General features: G+C 48.1%; 1 protein-coding gene and 1 pseudogene across 1 annotated transcript in view; one reads left to right on the top strand and one right to left on the bottom strand.

Moving 5' to 3' along the window:
- Positions 1–3,558: 3,558 nt before the first annotated feature.
- CHIT1 (chitinase 1) overlaps positions 3,559–20,447 on the top strand; it is a 34,462-nt gene continuing 17,573 nt past the window's right edge. The window contains exon 1 of the mRNA XM_043568614.1: positions 3,559–3,928. Coding sequence (XP_043424549.1) covers positions 3,918–3,928 — 11 coding nt within the window. The 5' untranslated portion in view covers positions 3,559–3,917. The remainder of the gene's footprint in view (positions 3,929–20,447) is intronic.
- On the bottom strand, positions 14,115–15,236 carry LOC122476196 (annotated as a pseudogene).

Genomic DNA, 20,447 nt, shown 5'->3' with positions numbered 1-20,447 from the left:
ACTACATACGGTGACGATGTTAACTACTCTTATCGTGGTGATCATTTTGGGATATAGACAATTATCAAAATCATTACGTTGTACATCTGAAACTAATGTATTGGATGTCAATTGCACCTCGATAAAATTTATTCTTATTTATTTTTGAGAGAGAGCACAAGCAGGGGAGGGGCGGAGAGAGAGGGGGACAGAAGATCAGAAGTGAGCTCCGCGCTGACAGCGGTGAGCCTGATGCGGGGCTCAAACTCACAAGCCACGAGATCATGACCTGAGCCGAAGTCCAACACTCAACCGAGTGAGCCACCCTGGCGTCCCCATAAAACATTTTTAATTAAAAAAAAAAAAAAAAAATCTGCTCTCCCATTTTACAGATGATGCAGCTGAGACACAAAGAGGTTGGGTAACAGGCCCATGGCACTATCTTCCCCAGGATTTGGGCCAGGCAGTCTGGGCCAGGCAGTTTCGCCACATGTCTTTGCTGCCTGTCTGCGTCACCAGCATCGCGGGAGGCCCGCCGCAGCGCGGTGAGAGATATTTGTTCGAGCGTGTGAGGCTACGATATCTGCATAAGATCATCCACTTTGACTCTAAGCTTGAATCCCAATTCCCACATCGGCACTGACTTCGGGTTGAACGACGGTGGTGGCCTCTGTGTCGAGGCTGGTGTGGGGCAAATCTTCAGGTTGCAGGGTCTATACCACGGTACGAACTCCCCTTCCCCGCACCCGAGAAAACGAAGAAGGCAGGAAAACTCCCAGCCTTAGCAAAGTGAGATGGTTGAATACGATCTAGAACGTGGCAGGATTTTAACGAAATGCTCAAGAGCTGAATCACTACGCATTGAGCACTTTTCAAAAAACCCCCCGATTCTCGGGGTTTAGGGACTACTAATAAAAGTTTCTGAAATGCCCAACACAAACGAACAAACAAACAAAACCCGAAACCAAGCATCTGCTCTGCTTCCCCCGCAGGCCTGCTGTGAGCAGATATTAAGGTGGTAGCATTGTGGGGATTTTGTAAGCTGCACATGACTGGCCCGTGTGCTCCAGGCTGATGCATGCTTCCACGGCCCCCCCCCCGGGGCTCCTAACCGCAGCAGGATGGAGACCCAGCCTGAGTGTGTTTCCTTAGAGGGTGTGTCTGAATCGGGGCTCCCCAGGGAGACCCGTTTGGGGACTGCCTGTCTCCCCTCAGGGGTTTGTGTACAGAATGTGGGGTAGGGATCACCCTCGGGAGGGGGCCATCAGAGGACAAGAAAAGACCTTTTTCTTTTCGTGCTCAACCAAGCTACCCACAGCCTCTTTCCTACCCAGCTACCCCAAATCTCCAGACTCCTCAGGGGCCCTCAGATCTTCCGGGAAGGAGCACTCCGGGAAGGAGCACTCTCCAGGCAAGAAGCACTCCGGGGAGTGTCGGGGAGCAGACCACTCTGCGTTGCCCAGCTCCCATACCCGGAGTGCCCAGAGTGGACCCTTGGAAAAGCTCCGTGCACTCCAGCTGGAAAGGGGGACCAGCGGGATTTGAGGGAGGACCCGGGAGGGCAGAGGCGCGCGAGGACCTGTTTCCAGCGTCTGTGGGAAGCCTCCCGCCTCGGCCTGTTTGGGAAGTTGGTCTTTGCCGCCCCTGGGCTATAACAGCCATCCATTTAGGAGGTCTCGTCACCCTACACCCTCGCTGCGCCATAGTTACATGAATGAGGCCCCTGAATTTGACACTTCTAAAATCCACATCACTATGATAACAAAACAGTTACCATTTACGGAGTCCCGTCTGCACGCCGGGCAAGGCGTCAGTCACCTAACACAGCTCAAGTCTAATCCCCCGCACAGCCTCAACTGAGTTGGGGCCCCAACTGAGAGGTCAGGAAGCCGGGTCCCACAGGGAGAAGTCACGTGGCCGAGGTCACGCCCCGTAGCATCATCCAAGTCCCAGCCTCGGAAGCCTGCGTTCTTGGGTAATGACCTCTCCAGAGAGAGCATATGATTGGCCCCTCCACCTCCTGTGTGTTTGGTGCTGTAAGCCAGGCCCCCCAGAAGTTAACCGACCCTGGTGCCTGAAAAATCAAACGAAAACGAGTTCTAGGCCTGTCAAGCTAAGTCAGGCCCTGTTGTTCCCACCCAGGTTCTGCCTCGGGCGGTTGGGGCGGTGGCAGGGGCAGAAGCTATGGAAAGAACCAGTCAAGGCTTGGGACGTACAGTCAGAGCTCCTTGCCGTGTGTCCTGAGGTAAGTTAGTTAACTTATCTGAGCTCCATTTTCTGATCTACCTCACAGAATAAAGGCACACCACAAAATAAAAAGCACGCCACCAGATGTGCCTGCTTGACCCACTGGTCCTAAGTCCCTCCAGGACAGGAATCGCAGTTGGGCCTCGTTCCTGTCACCGGCCTCGACAATTTCTCGGCTTCCTTCAGGTGTCCTTGTAGCTGGCCCTCCCTGGTACCTTTCCCATCAAGGGGCTTCCTCAGGGCCTGTCACTCTGTGGTGATTGTCCAGCGCCAGCCCTGTTCTGTAAGCTCTTTGTGTCCCCAACTTGGGAAGGATGGTCACACAGTGGCTTTTCAGGAAGTGTTTAAAAGGGGGTACTCTGAGGAGTCGGGAGAGCAAGAAGAGAGCCGGCCGCTGACTGGGCGGTGGAAAGGCCCTGAACACTCGGCAGGCCGAGTTCGCCTTCTCTGCCCCCGTGGGGCCTCAGGCCTTTCTCGAAACAGTCTGACTCGTCTTTGGTAGAATTGCATCCTGCAAGCTGTTCTCTCCTGCATGTCCTGTGGAGCGGACAGCATTTCCCCCTCAGGCCAGAGCCCTGGGGCCCAGGCCATGCTTCTGAACCTGTCCCCGTCAGAGGGGCCCACACAGGCCGGGTCCATTCCCAGGCCTCACCGCTGACAGAGCCCAGGCTGGCTGATTTGACTTGAGCAATTTCTGGCCTCGGGGCAAGACCGTGATCTCGCTGAGCTTTTCGTTTTGTGTTTTGTATTGTTTTGTTTTGTTTTGTTTTGCCTTCTTGTCCGAGAACCTGAGAGCTCTTTTGCAACCTTTAGTCCCTTTCCTCTGGCAAGAGAAGGAAGGGAGACTTCTTTCATCCTGGGCCCACTTACACTGACTGGGGAGCGGGAGCGAAGGGGCGTGTGTGTGTGTGTGTGTGCGCCACAGGGGTCACCCGCCGGGCTGCCTCCAGGGGCTTTCTCTAGAGGACACCCGAGCGGGTCCTTCCCATCGTAGGGCCTACAGAGTGACTCCTTTCTGGACTGAACACAGAGGCAAGGTGTTCCAGACCCTTGCCCAGCACCGGGGACCCCCTCTCCAAGCCCAGGAAACAGGCTGCCTGGCCACTGCTTGGAACCCGGGACATGGGCTGACGGGAGAAGCCCCTTCCCTCCACTCAGGACAAACCCAGGGCCACACGGAGCCACTGCCCCCGCATTCAGCTTGTCGCACGCTCTGTGCACTCAAGTACTTCCATCTACGCACCCACCCACGGGAGTCAGCCGGTGAGATAGGGTGACTGGCTTTAAATAAACACCGTCAGCTATTTTAGGCCCCTGGGACCGGGAGCGTTTTCCTGGCCTGACACGCCTTCCAGGAGCAACACCTGCGGAGACGTGCCCAGCTCCCAGCCTGGCGGCGTAGACCAACACGGAGGCCCGGCTCCCCCTGCTGGTGAGTCTGCAGTGTCTTCTCGTCTCCATTGGCCAAGGCCTCCCCCTTGCCATGTTCTCCCTGGCTGCACAGTGGCCAACGCCACACCGCTGACACCATCGGGCTCCACGTGACCTGCCTGAACAGCAGCTCCTCGTACTCGGTGGTGGGAACACGCCTGAGGTGGCTGTGTGACACGGAAAGCTTCTTTGAAGGAGGCTGAGGAGCCATTTCTGCATCCTAGGCCCACTCGTGAGCATCTAGGCCAAAGGAATTACTGATGTTCAACAGGTACGTGGTCAGACAGGGGCAGTGGGACAAGGCGGGCACCCATCACTGTGGAATAAGTGCCTAGAAGGTAGAGGGTCCTGTGGTAGGAACCAGGGGTCCAGGAGAAGGAGCCTGCCATGGCCCTCCTAAGGGGGGAGCTCTCAATCATGGGAAAAGCAGGCCAGATGGACCTACCAAGAGATCGCATCCTCAGGCAGGGAGCCACATTGAATTTACACGCGAAGGTGAAATGGCCCCAAAGGTGAAGGTTGGGGGACTCCTGAGGCTGAGGCCAGGATGGTGTCTCTGGTGGGGAGCCAGGCCTGGATCGTTCCCTCCATGTCAGGAGTCTCCTGTATCATCCTCTCCTCGACACCCAGCCTCTCCGGGATTACAAGGGGCACTTACTAGTCTTTCTAGCCAGGGGCCCCTCTTCTGCCTTCTAGAGAACCTATAGGTTGAGACAGCGTCCATGTTCTTTCTGCTTTTCTTGGGCCGGGACCACCTTGGTGTCCCTTCTCCTGGACACCCCTGGATTTCAGGCTGAAATAAATTCCTCATGACTGAGTGCAGCTCCCAAAGAAGCTTTTCCTTTTCAGAGTTTCTGCCTAGGGATCCAGGGCGCTCTCACTTCTACCTGGTCCTGGCTCTCTGCCCTTGAGGCCAGGGTGATATGAAGAGTGTATGGGTGAGCCCCAAGCTGATCCCATGTTATTAGTCATAGCACCTCTCCAGCCTCCGGACTTCTTGCTAGGTTGATTTGGTGGTAACCACTGGGGTCGATCACCCCACAGTCCCCCAAGCTCGATCTCCTCACCTGAGCCCGAGAGGACTTCCTTCACGGCACACCCTACTTACCCACTCTGCTGTGTGGCCAAGATCCCTTAGCAACAAGTTCCAGTATGGGCCGTGGGTTACCCCTGTTTACTGTAGCATAATTACAGGACCAGGATTTGGAACCAGATAGACTGGGATCTGAATCCCAGTTCAACCTGTTACTCTCTGTGTTACCTTGGGCAATCTGCGTAACCTCTCAGAATCTCAGTTTCCAAATCTGGCAGCGAGGATAACACAGTTGACTGGACAGCATGGGGGGGACGATTAGGTGCCAACCCTCCACACTGTCAAAAATTCGAGGGTAACATTTGAGTCCCCAAAACTTAATTACTAAGAGCCTACTGTTGGCCAAAAGTCTTACCGAGAACATAAACACTCGACTAGCCATTATTCTGTATCCTATATGTGTTACATACCGGATTCTTACAAGAAATCTAGGAAAAAGAAAATATTATTACGCAGGTCATAAGGAGGAGAAGCTACATTTACAGCTCTAGAGTGTATTTGTCAAAAGAAATCTGTATAGAGGCGGACCGGTGCAATGCAAAACCCATGTTGTTCAAAGACCAAGACGCCATGGTTGTATGGCATGAGGCTGTGCAGGAAGGGAAGGGGATAATGCAGCGACTCCAAGAAATATGTACACTGGGCCAAGGCCAGATGAGTCTGAAGGGAAAACATGGTATATCTTGCTGGAGAGTTAATTTAGCCGGAAAAAATTTAGGGAAATATATTCTGAAGGAACCCAGCAAAATGTACGCCTCGAGTGCATTTCAAAGAAGCAAGAGGAGGCTGGAAGAAATGCTTTTACTTATGGTCACTTGCTTTGGGTTACGCTCTAAACTTGGGGGTCGGGGGAGCATCTGGTTAAGGGTCATGCTCTCAGCCTTTGGGAGTCTTTTGATAGAAGAGTCTGATGCGTGTGAGGAGCGGGTCCCTGCTTGTTCACAGCGAGACCTCGTCAGGGGAGCTGCCCCAGACTTTGTACAGGCTTTTGCACCTCTGAGATCTTTCCTTGAATAATCCTGACTCTCCCGGGCTTCAGCCACCAGCACCAGGACACGAATCTGAGGCTCCAGTGAAGGAGCTGCGACCAGTGTTCTCTTGCGCAAAATCGCTAGCTGATTAAGAAAGGTGGGTGGGGAGAATCTCTTTTCACAGATTCCAGGGGGATAGGCGTGAGGATGAGGCAAGTCACTATTGGCTTATTCTAGTACTCTGAGGCCCGACCGCAGAAGCCCTGGGAAATTTTCGGGCTGACCCTGGGAGTCAGGTTGGGGATAACACTCAGAAACTGGCTACAGGAGCCCTGGCCACATTTGAGAGGAATTCCAGAAACCGCGCATTCCAGAACCCTGGAATCAGAGAGGAGAAAAAAGGGAGGTTGTGCGCAGCATGCTCCGGGCTCTGGGCTGGATGGTTTGCACGTGAGGTTTCAGTTACTAACAACAGCTTGTATGAGGTAAGATAGCATTATCTCCGTGCCCAGAGAGGTCGTGAGACTTGTCCAAGGTCACACACCTTCCGTGGTAGAAGCTATTAGTAGTTCCCCAATAATTGTCTACTACAATTGTCTAGAGCTGCCTAGAAAGAAGACTACATTTCCCAGGCTCCTGTGTGGTTAGGCGTGGTCATGTGACTGAGTTCTGACCAATGAGAAGTAAAAGTCTTGTGGCAGTGTCTGGGAACCTTCCTTAAAGCACAGTTTGTTTTGTGCCCTCGGCCCCTTCCTCTTGGTTCCTACTTCTATTTTGCTGTTTGGCAGCTAGGTGCCACCTTGAACCGTGAGGACAAGGGCCTCCCACTAAGAACAGCAGAACAGTGATCTGGAAGAAGACTACCTCTAGGCTTTTACGCGGGAGAAACATAAACCACCTTGTTAAGGCCACGTTGGTGCAGGTTTTCTGTTACCTTCATTTGTACCTCACCCTGACTGAGATACCTAGTAAGTGATGGAGTGGGAGTTTGGACCTGAGTCAATGAGATCTTAAACCCACATTCTTCTACCACAATATGATGTTTCTGGGGCCCCCATGTGTGTTCCAGCTGTACTGCTATAAGGGCTTGGGTGTGAAGCATTCCTTGGAACCATGATGGCATGGGAGGAGGTGGAGGGGGAAGCTTATCCAATGCAACTCTTCACGCTCATTTATTCGAGGCAGTCCAGGGGTCTTTGATGGATCCAGAGGCACCTTGAGGCCAAAGTCCACGCCCCTGAGAGGGTCGTGGAGGCAATATTTCCCCTAAGATCCAGGAAACTCCATCTTTCTGCCATGGGACTTGCTACACGGCCAACCTCTTGGGGTAGGTGAAGGTTGCATTCAGGTAGCCCCCCAACCCCACCCCAGTCTCCTCTGACAGACTGTGGCCACTTGGGACGCCTCTAAGGAAACTTTGCTAAGGAAGCCTGCTAAAACAGGTGAGCAATGCTCTTTCCATTGAGGAGTGTTGTAGGAGTTTTGTGAGCCCAGAACAATCTCACGTAGGCAAGGCATGGCCCCGTTTGGGGAAGGAAGTATGTTTTCTCTTACCCAATCTCAGAAGGGGTGGTTGGCAGCTTCATTAGAACTTAGTCTGAGTTAAAAGGGCTTTACGATCCTACTGTAGACCACTAGAACCTTCACGTCACCGAGGAGAATCTGAAGTAGGAGCCACAACGGCTGGCTCTATATCTGAGAAGATGCTATTCACAAACAGAGAAGACAGTTATCTGGCTGGGTGATCTGGAGGAACTCTCCTACCTTGTCACTTCCCTGGTTCCTATAAGGGGCATTATAATCACTACCTCTCAAGGTTACTGCAACATTGAATGAGATGAAATTGAATTGATGAAAACACGCTAAATTCTGCAAAGCACTTACCGATGTGAAAGATTACGATTCCACATTTGCATAGTAGAAATAAAAACACCGTTGCTGACACTTTGTGCCCAGCCAGATCCTCTTTCCTGGGCTTGTTGACCCGCAGTTGTGTGAAGACTGGTGCTAACAGTTCACAGGTCTTCCTTTCCAGAGAGTTCCCTTGGCTGAATGGAAGCTGCCTTGCCTGGGGGCCTGCAGCCAGTGACTGGCTGACTCAGGGGCAGGAAAGGCCAGCCCCCTTACCTTAAGATGGGATTATCTCTGGTACAATCCCTGCTCTGGAGCTCCCCTGCAGGATCAGGCTGATGCTGGTCCACAGCTGAGACCACAGCCTCACTTAGCTCCATCCCCTGCCCTATCCTGCTTCTTTTTCTTTCTCCTGAAAGTTCTTCCTCAGTAGACCACATGTGCTGAAATCTGCTTTTAGGGAACCTGACCCAAGTGTTTACCTCATAAAACTGCTCTGAAGATACAATGATATAATATAAAGAAGTTAGTCCCATACCTGATGTACAGCAAGTGTTCAAAAAAATGTTAGCCATTGTTACCCAGGAGACCAGAGCATCAGAAACCTTCTAGTGTCATAGTAAGGGATAGAAATCCGGTGGGTTGGTCAGTGGATTGAATTTCACCTGCTAAGGCAATGGGATGAGCGGAGAGTGGTGGCTGAATTTTTCTTGGCTATCACTGGTTCTCTCTGCTTTGGGCAGTCAACGAAGATCATCCAGCAGCTGATGAAAAAAATTTCAGTCATTATATACATTTACCAACAGAGGGCGCCATTTCCACACAAATAAGTGCATTTCCTGGGCTGATCTGAACTAGGTTTCATCAAGGCAGCTCAGGTTGGTAGGGATGATCAGTTACATGGCAAAGAAGATTTAGGAAAATGTCTTTAAGACCAGCACAGATCATTGGAGAGGAAAGAACAAGGAGAAACAATGGGTGAAGCTGATGGGGAAGCTTCCCGGGAGGTGAAGCTTAAGCTGGGCACTCAGGAACGAATGGGGTGATGGGACATCACATCCCCAGAGGAAGCCACCAGCCTAGGCTAGGTGATCAGGGCCTGGGCAGGGCAATGGCAGGGAGGATGGCTAAGGGCAGGTGTGAAGGACCTCAAAGAGGGAAACAGGACTATGATTCCAACCAACAGATTATAAGAGAACAATAGGCTCAGTGACCCAGGAGCAGAAGTCAGGAAGGACAGTTTTTATGGAACACTGACAGCACTTTCTCCAACTGGTTTGACTGCCTTGTTATGGTGTGTACAATGACCTCGCCCTACATAGCACCTTTCCAGCAAGCCATAATTCTGCAGGATTCCTGCTCTGTGAAGATTCTAGAAACCAGTGCAACATTCAGAGATGTTAATAGCATTAGGATTCCATTGGTTCTTTCTATTCAGAGTAGAGAAGGCAAAAAATGACCCACAGTTTTCCCTAGCCTCTGCTCTGGGAGAGAGGAATCATACAGTAATTTGAACAGGGAAGGTTTGACAGAAGAAATATCAACTATTTTGTGTAGGGAATTAACTACACAGTGGGAATAGAAGGGAAGATTAAAGAATCTCCTAGGACTGACGGAGAACACACAAAGAAGAAACACACTTGGAAGGGGAGGGAGCACCCAAGGCTGGGGTTCAGCTCTTGTTGGAGAAAGCATGGTTGCAGCTCCCTGGGTGGCAGAGAAATTGTCTGGGTTGTTTCTGGACAAAGCTGGTCCATACTCAGAGAGCCAAGATTGATGAGCAGAGAATGGTAGGTTGGGGCTGTTGGCTGGAAGCCTTCTGTTGGGTGCCCAAGTAATTTCCCCAGGAAGTTGCTTTTGGGGGCTGCTGATGAACTCTTGGCAAAGCCACCTAGGGCTCACTCAGAAACCTTTGGGAAGCTGCTCCTGGGAGAGCACTGAGTGCTGCACTTTACCGGAAACTGGCCCAGTCACCTCTCCTTTGGGAATCACCCTTGTGAAGGTGCAGCAGAATCTTGGAAAACAGGTGGGGCACCCACAGACCTGGCCACGAAGATGCCAGCAAGGAGTGATGCCGAAACTTGCTGGGTATGAACGCCCCCAGGGTTTCCCCCTGGGGTCCTGGAACCCTGAACAGAAATTTCCTCTCCCCACTACCTTGTTCCTCTAGCGCCCTCTACCGACAAAGTTCGACATGTACCAACTGGCAAGGGAGAACTGTTCCAGGCTCATATGAAGGGTGGATTTAGAGCAGAAAGGCAATAAATTGTTAATTGCTACAGATGTTAGTGGGTTCCTCTGGGGGCGAGGGCGTAGTGGGAGGGCTCTTCCATAAAACCTTTTTGAAAAATACTACATTAGGAAATATCCCTGCCAGCTAAGAAGTGAATCAAGATGAAGAACTCAAAAAATGAAGTTCTAAAACAAAAGGCAAAGACCAATTAAATCGGTAGAACCAAATAAAACTACACAAACTAAATAATTGTGATTCACATGATGCAAAAGTCCAGAAAAAAATGAGATAAAGATAATTCTTACAATTATATACTGTATAATAAAGATTTCATCATTATGAACTGGGGTTTTAGATAACAATTCACTTTGACAAAAACTGGGAAGTAGCAAAGTTAAATTTTTCATCTAGCAAAGGAGACATCAATAGGTATGGGAGCATATGAATTTGAAGACAGGTCAAAAGAAGTCATCCAGCGGAGCAGAACAGAGTTCTGAAATAGACCCACACACGTAGGGTCAAGTGATGTCCTACACAGAATTAAAAAAAAAAAAGCTAACCATAAAAGAAATACTTCTTTTATGAAGTCTTAGAATATGATTCACTCAAAATTAAAGACCGCTGTTCATCAAAAGACTCAACTGAGAAAAGAAATAGACAAAACCAAAGATTGGTAGAAGACAGTCACAATACATGTCCCTGAACATGCACTTCTGTCCAGAATATATTTAAAAAACTCACATAACACAGTAACAAAACCAAACAACTCAAGAAAAAGATGGATGACAGACTCAAACAGACACTTTACATAAGAAGACATACAAATGGACGGTAAACACAGGAAAGAGTGCTCAACATCATTAGTCAGCAGGAAAAAATAAAAACCACAGTGAGCTGTCACTACACGCCCACCAGAATATTTAAAATTTCTGAAACCGGCAACAACACATGTTGGCAAGTATTTGGCATAACTGGAACTCTCACACATTGCTTTTGGATGTGTCAAATGGTACAACTACTTTGCAAAGCTGCTTGGAGGTTCTTATAAAGTTAAACACACATCTACTCAATAATCCTGTAATTCCACACCTATATATTTATCCAGATGTTACAGACTGAATGTGTGTGTCTTCTCTCCCCTCCCCCCCCCCAATTCATGAAAACCTCACCTCCAATATGATGGAGACTTTGGGGAGTAGTTAATGAAGCCTTTGGGAAGGAGAGTGGAGCCCTCATGAATAGGATTAGTATCTTTATAAAAGGAGACAAGAGAGACATCAGTCTCTCTGCCATGTTAGGGTACCATGAGAAGATGGTCAGATGTAAACCAGGAAAAGTGCTGTCACCAAAAACCCAACCATGCTGGCATCCTGAGCTTGGACTTCCAGGCTCCAGAATTGTGAGAAGTAAATGCTAATTGTCTTAGCCAGCCAGTCTATGGTATTTTGTTATAGCAGCCCGAACTGATGAACGCACCAAAGAAAATAAAAACATATGTCCACAAAGAGACTTATACATGAATATTCATAGAAGATTTACATTCATAACAAGCCCAAAATAGAAACAACCCAAAGTCAATTAACAGGAGGAATGTATACACAAACTGTAGTATAATTATACAATGAAATACTTCTCAGCAATTGAAGGAAACAAATATTGATAAACACAATACTATGGATGAGTCTCAAAACGTTATGCTGACTGAAATATGCCAGATGCTAAAGGGTATATACTTTGTGATTCTATTTATATGATATTCTAACACAGACAAAACTAAATCTATGACCATATAATAAAATCAGTGGTTTTGGTGTGAGGGGTTACAGATTGACTGGGAAAGGCACAAAAGAACTTTCTGGAGTGATAAAGTTGTTCTCCACCATAATAGAAATATAGGTTATACAGGTGTGCACATTATACTAATTCATTTAACTGTACATGTAAGATGTATACATTGTAGTGTACATACGTTATACTTCAACACAAAGGAAAAGTAAATAAGATAAATAGGTATAAAATTTAACTGGGCAAAGGAGAAGGCAAAACTACATGAATGAAAACCAGTAGAAACAAGAAATAGACACAGACCTAAAAGGGATGTTGGAGTTATCGGACACATACTTTAAAAAAACTGTGCTTACTATGTTTAAGGAGATAAAAAATAGATGAATATTTGCAGAGAACTGGAAACTAAATAATGTGACATAACCGACTTGAAAAAGATCCAAATATAAATTATAAAACTGAAAAAAAATTTAAACTGAACATAAGAACTCAAAAAAGGAATTTTACAGCAGACTAGATGCAGTTAAAGAGAGAATTAGTAAGCTGTATGATAGATCCAAAGGAAATATCCAGAACAAATCATCACACAAATCTTGGTGTTGTATTTTCACTTTCATCTGGCTTGAAGTATTTTTTCATTTCTCTTGAGACTTTTTTGACCCGTGTATTACTTAGAAGTGTGTTGTTTAACCTTCATATATCTTATGATTTTCCAGCCATCTTTCTGCTACTGATTTCTAGTTTAAGTCCATTGTGACCTAAGAGCATACTTTGCATGACTATTATTCTTTTAAATAGGTTAAGATATGTTTTATGGCCCAGAATGCGTTCCATCTTGGTGACTGTTCCATGTAAGCTTGTGGGGAATGTGGATTATGCTGTTGTTGGGTGAAGTGTTCTATAAATGTCAATTAGATCCAGCTGATGAATAGTGCTGCTCAGTTCAATTATATTCTAACTGATCTTATACCCACTGGATCTGTTAGTTCCTGGATGGGTGTTGAAGTCTCCAAATATAATAGTAGGTTTGTCTGTTTCTCCTTGAAGTTCTCAACTTTTTCCTCAATATTTTGATGTCCTATTGTATACACACATTAAGAATTACCATGTATTCTTGGAGAATTAACACTTTTATGTTTATGTAATGTCCCTCTTTATCTCTGATCATTTTTCTTGTTCTTGTTTTCTTGTCCTGAAGTCTGCTTTGTCTGAAGTTAACATCTGCTTCAGATTCATTTTGATTAGTATCAGCATAGGATATCTTTCTCCATCCTTTTACTTTTTCTTTTTTAAAGTTTATGTATTTATTTTGAGAGTGAGAGAGAGAGAGAGACTCTTTTTTTTCCCCCCACAGCCTTAATGGGTTTAATAAGTTTACCCCTTCAGGGGCTCCTGGGTGGCTAAGTCCGTTAAGCATCCAACTTCAGCTCAGGTCATGATCTCATGGTTCCTGGGTTCAAGCCCTGTGTTGGGCTCTGTGCTGACAGCTCAGAGCCTGGAGCTTGCTTCAGATTCTGTGGCTCCCTCTGTCTCTGACCCTCCCCTGCTCGTTCTCTCTCTCTCTCTTCTCTGTCTCTCTCTCTCTCAAATAAACATTAAAAAAAATAAGTTTACCCCTTCAGGTCCTATTTGCAGCAACCAATATTTCTTTGAAATGCCAGACAGACCCAGCAGTGGCCAACAGTACACTTCAGATCTCGAGTTAAAAGTTCAGGTTCCCTGAGCATTTGGTGTTGCAGTGGCACTTGCCCAAAACTGGTACCTCCCTACAGCTGGATAACTTTAAATGTACCGGTGAAAAAAGGCTTTTTTTCCCAGTCAAGGGAAAGAAAGAAAATCACTCCTCAAAACCCGCAGACCTGGCTGTGAGGTCTTTCCTCCTGTCCCATCTCTTTGAGTTTGCGTTTTGCAGTGGAGCAAGAGAGACTAAAATCTAACCTGACTTACAAGAAACAAGACAGTGATGGCTATAAAGGGAGTGACCTTCACCTCCCACATCCAATATATGTGCCTCGCAGAAAAACAACAAAAAATAACAGGTCCACAAAATACAACAGCTAAAATTACAAAATCCATTCATCCAAGGATGGTGAAAGGCAGGAAGGGGAGTTGCAAGGATAAATAGCACAGGGAGAAAAAAGAAAAAAAGTATTCAAATCGCTCCAGGCACGGGGGCCGACAAGTGCTAGAAAAGAGCTGCAGAAAAACCTGTGGTCCATTCAGAATCACCAGTGTTAAAAATCCACGTCCTGGGGTCGGGAAGATTCTGCCTTATGTGCACCAGTGACAAAGATCCCAGTTCCTCAGAGAGAAGGGAATATGCAGTGGGCCCTTGGCAGAGTGGGTCCTGCCTTCCCAGGTGGAGGAAGGGACAAGGACAAGAGATCCTACAGCCTCCTTCCGATCCCATCCATCCCCTTTGGATGGCAGGTGAGTCAGTGGCCGGCAGCAGCCTTCAGTTTGGCAAGAGAGTGATGGCGGTGAAGGGAATTTCTCTGCAGAGATCGAGCTACTCAGGGCAGACTATAGGTAGACCGTCTTGTGGAAAAGTCTGTTGCTTAAGAAAACCACCAAGAAAAGGCGCAACTGGAAAAGGCAGGCTGTGCCAGGGGTCTTTGCTTCATTGCCGCCCATAATGAACAGAGGAACAAGGATGGGGAAGAGGCATCCACTGAGAATATACCAGGACGGCGTTGCTGTGAGGAAAGCCAAGGGCAACCCAAATCCAAAGTGGTGAGGCCAGTTCCTTTCTATGCTTGACAACTGCTGGTGCCTTTCAATTCCTCTATTGAACCAATGATATTCAAAGCAGTACAGTGAGTAGAGGAGGGACATACGCAGAAGACTAACGAGCTGACCAGCAAGGTGGTTGAGAAGGAGACTCACAAACATCCCCCGGATGAGAAAAAGAGCCTGCCGCAAAAGGTTGAAGAGCATGTCAGTAATTATCTGGCTGAGACTAGGGAATGGGTGAGGCTTCCTCCCTGATACCTCAGATGCTAGATCAGCTACATCTTGAAAACAAATGGCGTTGACAACTTTGCTAAGCACACACAGAGGAAGCATGCAAAGAGCACTGAAAATGGACGGAAGGAAGAAACATCTCCACGTAGCGATGGATCGCCGACAATTTGGGATGTTACAGAGTGGAGTACAGAAATGAACACCTGATAAAACAAGAGGAGACTCAACCAGAATGCTCCGCCACCCCAAGTGCAGCACTGGAAAATTCCACTAAGGCTATGCGGCTCAGTCTCCTGCTTCTTTTCTGTACATTGGGCTGTCCTCGGCGTCAGCACACCTGCTTGCCCTTCTTTGACGCTGCTCCTCTCTCTTTTGCTGAATCTGAGCATGTAGCTTTGAGATGGCACAAATTCCCTAGAGGGAGTCTTTGATTTCCCTGGCAAAGTCCTGGAAAAAGGTTTGACACCTGTCCGCCATCTCTTCACCACCCAAAACTTACCAACTACGCAGAGGAGACAGAAGCATCTCAAAATCTCTCATCATGAAGGACCTTCTCTCTGAAAGAGGATACTCCGAGTGGAAACTAACAAGATCAGAGAAAGGAACGAAGCATTCAGAATGGAAGCCTGAGAGAGAAAGAATCTTAAGCAGTCTCCATGCTCGGTGTGGAGTTAACATGGGGCTCGATGTGGAGTTAACATGGGGCTCGATCACATGATCCTGGGATCATGGCCTGAGCCGAAATCAAGAGTTGGGCGCTCAAACAACTGAGCCACCCGGGTGCCCCTCTGTCCTTTTACTTTTAATCTGTCTGTGTCTTTATATATTTTTTTTAAGTTTATTTATTTATTTTGAGAGAAAGAGAACAGGGGGAGGGCAGAGACAGAGAGAGAGAGAGAATCCCAGGCAGGACCTGCACTGTCAACAGGGCTCAAACTCACAAACCATGAGATCATGACCTGAGCCGAAGTCAAACGTTTAATTGACTGAGCCACCCAGAGCACCCCTGTGTCTTTATAGTTAAAGTCGACTTACTATAAACAACATAATTGGGCCTTGTTCTTTAATCCATTCTGATAGTCTATATCTTTTGATTTGTGTTAATTAGTCCATTCACATTTATTTTTTTTTAATTTTTTTTAACGTTTATTTATTTTTGAGACAGAGAGAGACAGAGCATGAACGGGGGAGGGTCAGAGAGAGGGAGACACAGAATCTGAAACAGGCTCCAGGCTCTGAGCTGTCAGCACAGAGCCCGACGCGGGGCTCGAACTCATGGACCGAGAGATCATGACCTGAGCTGAGGTCGGCCGCTTAACCGACTGAGCCACCCAGGCGCCCCAGTCCATTCACATTTAAAAGCGATTATTGATATAATTGGATTACTATCTACCATGTTGGCAACTGTTTTCTATTATTATGCTTGTTTTTTATTTTAATCTTCCTCCCTTTTTCCTCCTTCTCTAGTTTTATTTTATTTTTAAAGTTTACCTATTGTAGAGAGAGAGAGTGTGTGAGCAGGGAAGGGACAGCAAGGGGGACAAAGTATCCAAAGCAGGCTCTGTGCTGAGAGCAGCCTCAAACTCACAAACCCTGAGATCATGACCTGAGTGGAACTCGGGCGCTCAACCTCCTGAGCCACTCAGGTGCTCCTGCCTTCTCTAGTTTTAATTCAACATTTCACAAGATTGCACTTTCTCTTTTCTTTCAGCATATCGGCATACCGTGTACTTCTTTTAAACCGTTCTTAGTGGTCGTCCTAGTATTTGCAATATACATTTACAACTAACATTACTCCAGCTTCTTTTTTTTTTTTTCAACGTTTATTTATTTTTGGGACAGAGAGAGACAGAGCATGAACGGTGGAGGGGCAGAGAGCGAGGGAGACACAGAATCGGAAACAGGCTCCAGACTCTGAGCCGTCAGCCCAGAGCCCGACGCGGGGCTCGAACTCCCGGACCACAAGATCATGACCTGAGCTGAAGTCGGACGCTTAACCGACTGCGCCACCCAGGCGCCCCACATTACTCCAGCTTCTATACCATTTCACGAGTGTGCAGCTACCTTACAACAGAACATTCCTGATTCCTCCCTCTGTCCCTCATAACATTGCTGTTGTTCATTTCACTTATCCATATGCTATAATCCCCTAACACGTTGTTGCTATTATTACTTTGAAGACTTATCTATCGGATCCATTAAGAATAAGAAACATGAAAGATTTTATTGTATCTTTATTTATTCCTTCTCTGGTGCTCTTTGTTATATAGATCTGAGTTTGTGACCTGTGTCACGTTCCTTCTCTCTGAAGAATGTCTTTAACACTTTTTTAAAGTTTATTTACTTATTTTGAGAGAGAGAGAGAGAGCGCGCACAGAAGCAGGGGGAGGGGCAGGGAGGGAGGGAGAGAGGGAGTCCCGAACAGGCTCCCCACTGTCAGCGCAGAGCCCGATGCAGGGCTTGATCTCACAAACCGCGAGGTCATGCAAGTGGGGGTGGGGCGGAGAGAGAGGAAGAGAGAGAGAGAGAGAGAGAGAGAGAAAATCCCAAACTCGACTTGGGGCTCGATCCCACGAACTGTGAGATCATGACCTGAGCCGAAGTCAAGACTCGGACACTTAACCGACTGAACCACCCGGGCGCCCCTGAAGAGATCTTTCTCTAAACTGCAGTGTGAGGAGGAAGTGGGGTTTCTGGAGGGAAGATCTATAAAGCCTGACACCACTCCTCAGACTGGACCCCCAGCGGGTTTTAATTCTCCAGCTAGCCCGCCCTCAGCCTCCAGCAATTCATCACAATCACTATTTAAGGGTTCCTCCCAGCTTATTAAACTTGTAGAATCAATGAGTAAACATATGAGAGTGTTTTCCTTCAAAAGATGAGTGAAATACACAAAGCTTGGGCACGCTAGTTTTTTTTTTTAAAAGGAAAAACTCAAAGGCCCAGAATTGAGAGTGAGAATCATAAACGAGTGTACGAGGGCACGATGTATGACGTGTCCCGCCGGGCCCTGCCCGGGCCCAGCCCAGGGCATGTGACAAAGCACCCCATGATGGCCTTGGGGGGCCCACAGGAGAGGAAGCACGTCCTCGGAGTCACTCAGCAGGCGGGGAGTTTGGATGGAAGTGCCTGAAATAGAAGCGGGGTTTTGTGTGTGTGTGTGTGTGTGTGTGTGTGTGTGTTGGCCGATCCTGTCTGCCTGGCTCCCCAGAGGCTGAGTGGAACCCATCTCTGGGGGAGTCCCGGTCCAAGGTCCCGAGCGAAAGGCCACCACCGCTGCACGCGTTTAAAACCTTGAGTGATAAGGAGTCTCAGCTTCAATTGGGGAAGATAAGAAAAGCTTCAAAGCCTGTGGTTGGGACCAAAAGGGCTCCCTCCAAGGGGCCGAAGCGTGAGTTACTCAGAAGGCTGCGCCTCCCCGAGGGATTTGCGTTGAGTAATGACCTCAGCCCAGAGCAGTGCTAACCCTGCAGGCTATTAGCTCCACAGAGACAGCGGCTGTGAGTGGATCTGGGGGTGCCCAACGCCTGGCACAGTAGTTGCGAGCTAGAAGATATACAGCCAACAGGCACATCAGCCATTTTTTGTGTGTAAATAATGAAAGCGATGTTTGCTCATTGTGAATAGTCAGAACGTAATTGCCCGAGGTTGAAAATCCGAAGCCCTGCCTGACACCTGCTCTGGTTTCTTGAAGTTCCTTTTTTTTCCTGTTTGTTTTGGTCCATCCTTCACGTGGGCACTCTTTCATCAAGCGTCTGGTGATCCTGGCTTTTCTTCCGCATGCAATCGTGAATCATCACCATCGGAAGCTCTGGGGCTTGGGCGGTTTCTCATCTGAGGCCCCATCTTGGGGTGATGGGACCAGGACACGGGTATTCCTCTGGGGGCCCCCACACGGCGTTTGAGTGTTGGTGGTCAGAGCTTCAGTCACTTTCCCTTGGCAGTTTTCCCTGAGAATAACTTTTCAATGCCTGGCTTGGGGCTCTAGTGGAGCGAAGGGCTGGGGTCTGAACGCCCCACATGCAGACTGTCACGTAATTCTCCAGTCATCCGTCTCTGTCTTCAGTCTGGCGTCCACACCCCCATCCTCACTCCCCTCTGTGCTGAGCAAGGTGCTCCCAAGTCTACAGTCGCTCTGGTCATTCCCTGCATTTTCTGGCTGGCTCCCGAGACGCTGGGCAGAACCCATTTGGTCAGGCAAGGCCACTGGAACAAGTGCATCTGGGGGTGTAACAGTTCACCCAGACCTATAATTGTCAGCCTCGCCCCACTTCATGACATTCTGCCAACTCCTGCGGCTTTCCAGGGTACCTTGGCATGAGTCCCCTGCTTCCTGTGGGCTCGTCACCTGCAGTCTGAGGTCTCGGCTTCTCCAGGTCTGCTGAGTTAGGTCCACTTGTTCATTCTGTGTTCGTCATCAAAGGTGAACATTTGAACACATGGTCGAACATTTGTTGACCTCGCTCATCTATTTTGGTCCCCTCTCCCATTTGCTTCATCTTATGTCATTTTATTCCTTTAACTGCTATTTTGGGGGAGCTTCAGAAGAGTGGAGATAAATACCTTAGTTCAATCTGTCAGGTGCTATGGGTACACCTTGCTTTTCCCCTTTAACAATGTATTAAAGAAGGTCTTTCTTTCTTTCTTTCTTTCTTTCATTTCTTTTTTAAAGTTTATTTATTTTGAGAGAGACGGAGAGCAGGGGAGGGGCAGAGAGAGGGTGAGAGAGAGAGAATCTCAAGTAGGCTCTGCAATGTCAGCCCGAAGTCTGATTCGGGGCTCAACTTCACAAACACGAGATCATGACCTGAGCCAAAATCAAGAATCAAATGCTTAACTGACTGAGCCACCCAGGCGACCCCCCCACCTCCCCGCCCTTTATTTCTTTTGTGGAAGATTTTATTTTTAAGTAATCTCTACACCCAACATAGGGCTCAAGGGTCAAGAGTCACATATACCACCAACTGAGCAAGACAACCATTTCCTGTATTCTTTTTTTAAAAAATGTTTATTTATTTATTTTGAGAGAGAGAGAGAGAGAGAGAGAGAGAGGGCAAGAGAGCTCTGCACCATCAGCAAAGAGCCTGACGCGGGGCCTGAACTCACAAACTGTGAGATCATGACCTGAACTGAAATCAGGACGTGGATGCCCAACCGACTGAGCCACCCAGGATCCACCCCCCCACTTGATTCCTTTTTAATGAGATATAGAATTCCAGGCTCAAGAGGGAACACCTAAAACTGTTTTAGGTTTATGTTACATTCTTGAATGTTGCAAGGAGCGTAATGGACATTGTTGTACATCAATAATTATGTGTAGAAATATATAAGGGAGAGAAGAAGAGAGGGAGAGAGAGAAAGAAAGAGAAAAGGAAAGAGGAGGAAAGGAGTCTGTGTGGAATGTCAGGCGTCTGAACCAGACAGGTGGGGGAGAGCCTTGGGGGGTGAGTACGCTCTGTTTCCCATCCTGAGCCACTCTGCCCGGACCGCGTCCTTCCCTCTCAGTTCTGGTACCCATGGCCTGCCCACCGCCTCAGGCTCAAACCTGTTACTGGTAAGAGAAGCAACTTCCCCTTGGGTTATGGTCCACCAGGATCTGGAAACAAGCTGACGCTTGGACGGGCAAGGCCACAATCTTCATGGCCAGAGTGGACTCTGTGTGCCCTTTGTCCCCAAAGGATGCCCTGACTCCCAGACCTGAGTTTCAGCATGACTGAAGGAACATCAGCCAGCCATCATGAGCTCTACCCTCGCCTGAGACTCAGGCTCATCCGAAGGTGCCTGGATAGGAAAGGGAAGAGCCCAGGAGTCTCCACCTCGGCTCTGGCTCCTCTCGTATCCGGCTTTGGTCGAGTTTGCAAATTCTCTGGCTTCTCCTTCCCCACCTACTCTT

The sequence above is a fragment of the Prionailurus bengalensis genome, chromosome E4, assembly GCF_016509475.1.
Source record: "Prionailurus bengalensis isolate Pbe53 chromosome E4, Fcat_Pben_1.1_paternal_pri, whole genome shotgun sequence".
Lineage (NCBI taxonomy): Eukaryota > Metazoa > Chordata > Mammalia > Carnivora > Felidae > Prionailurus > Prionailurus bengalensis.
This window is presented reverse-complemented; position numbering and strand designations above follow the sequence as displayed.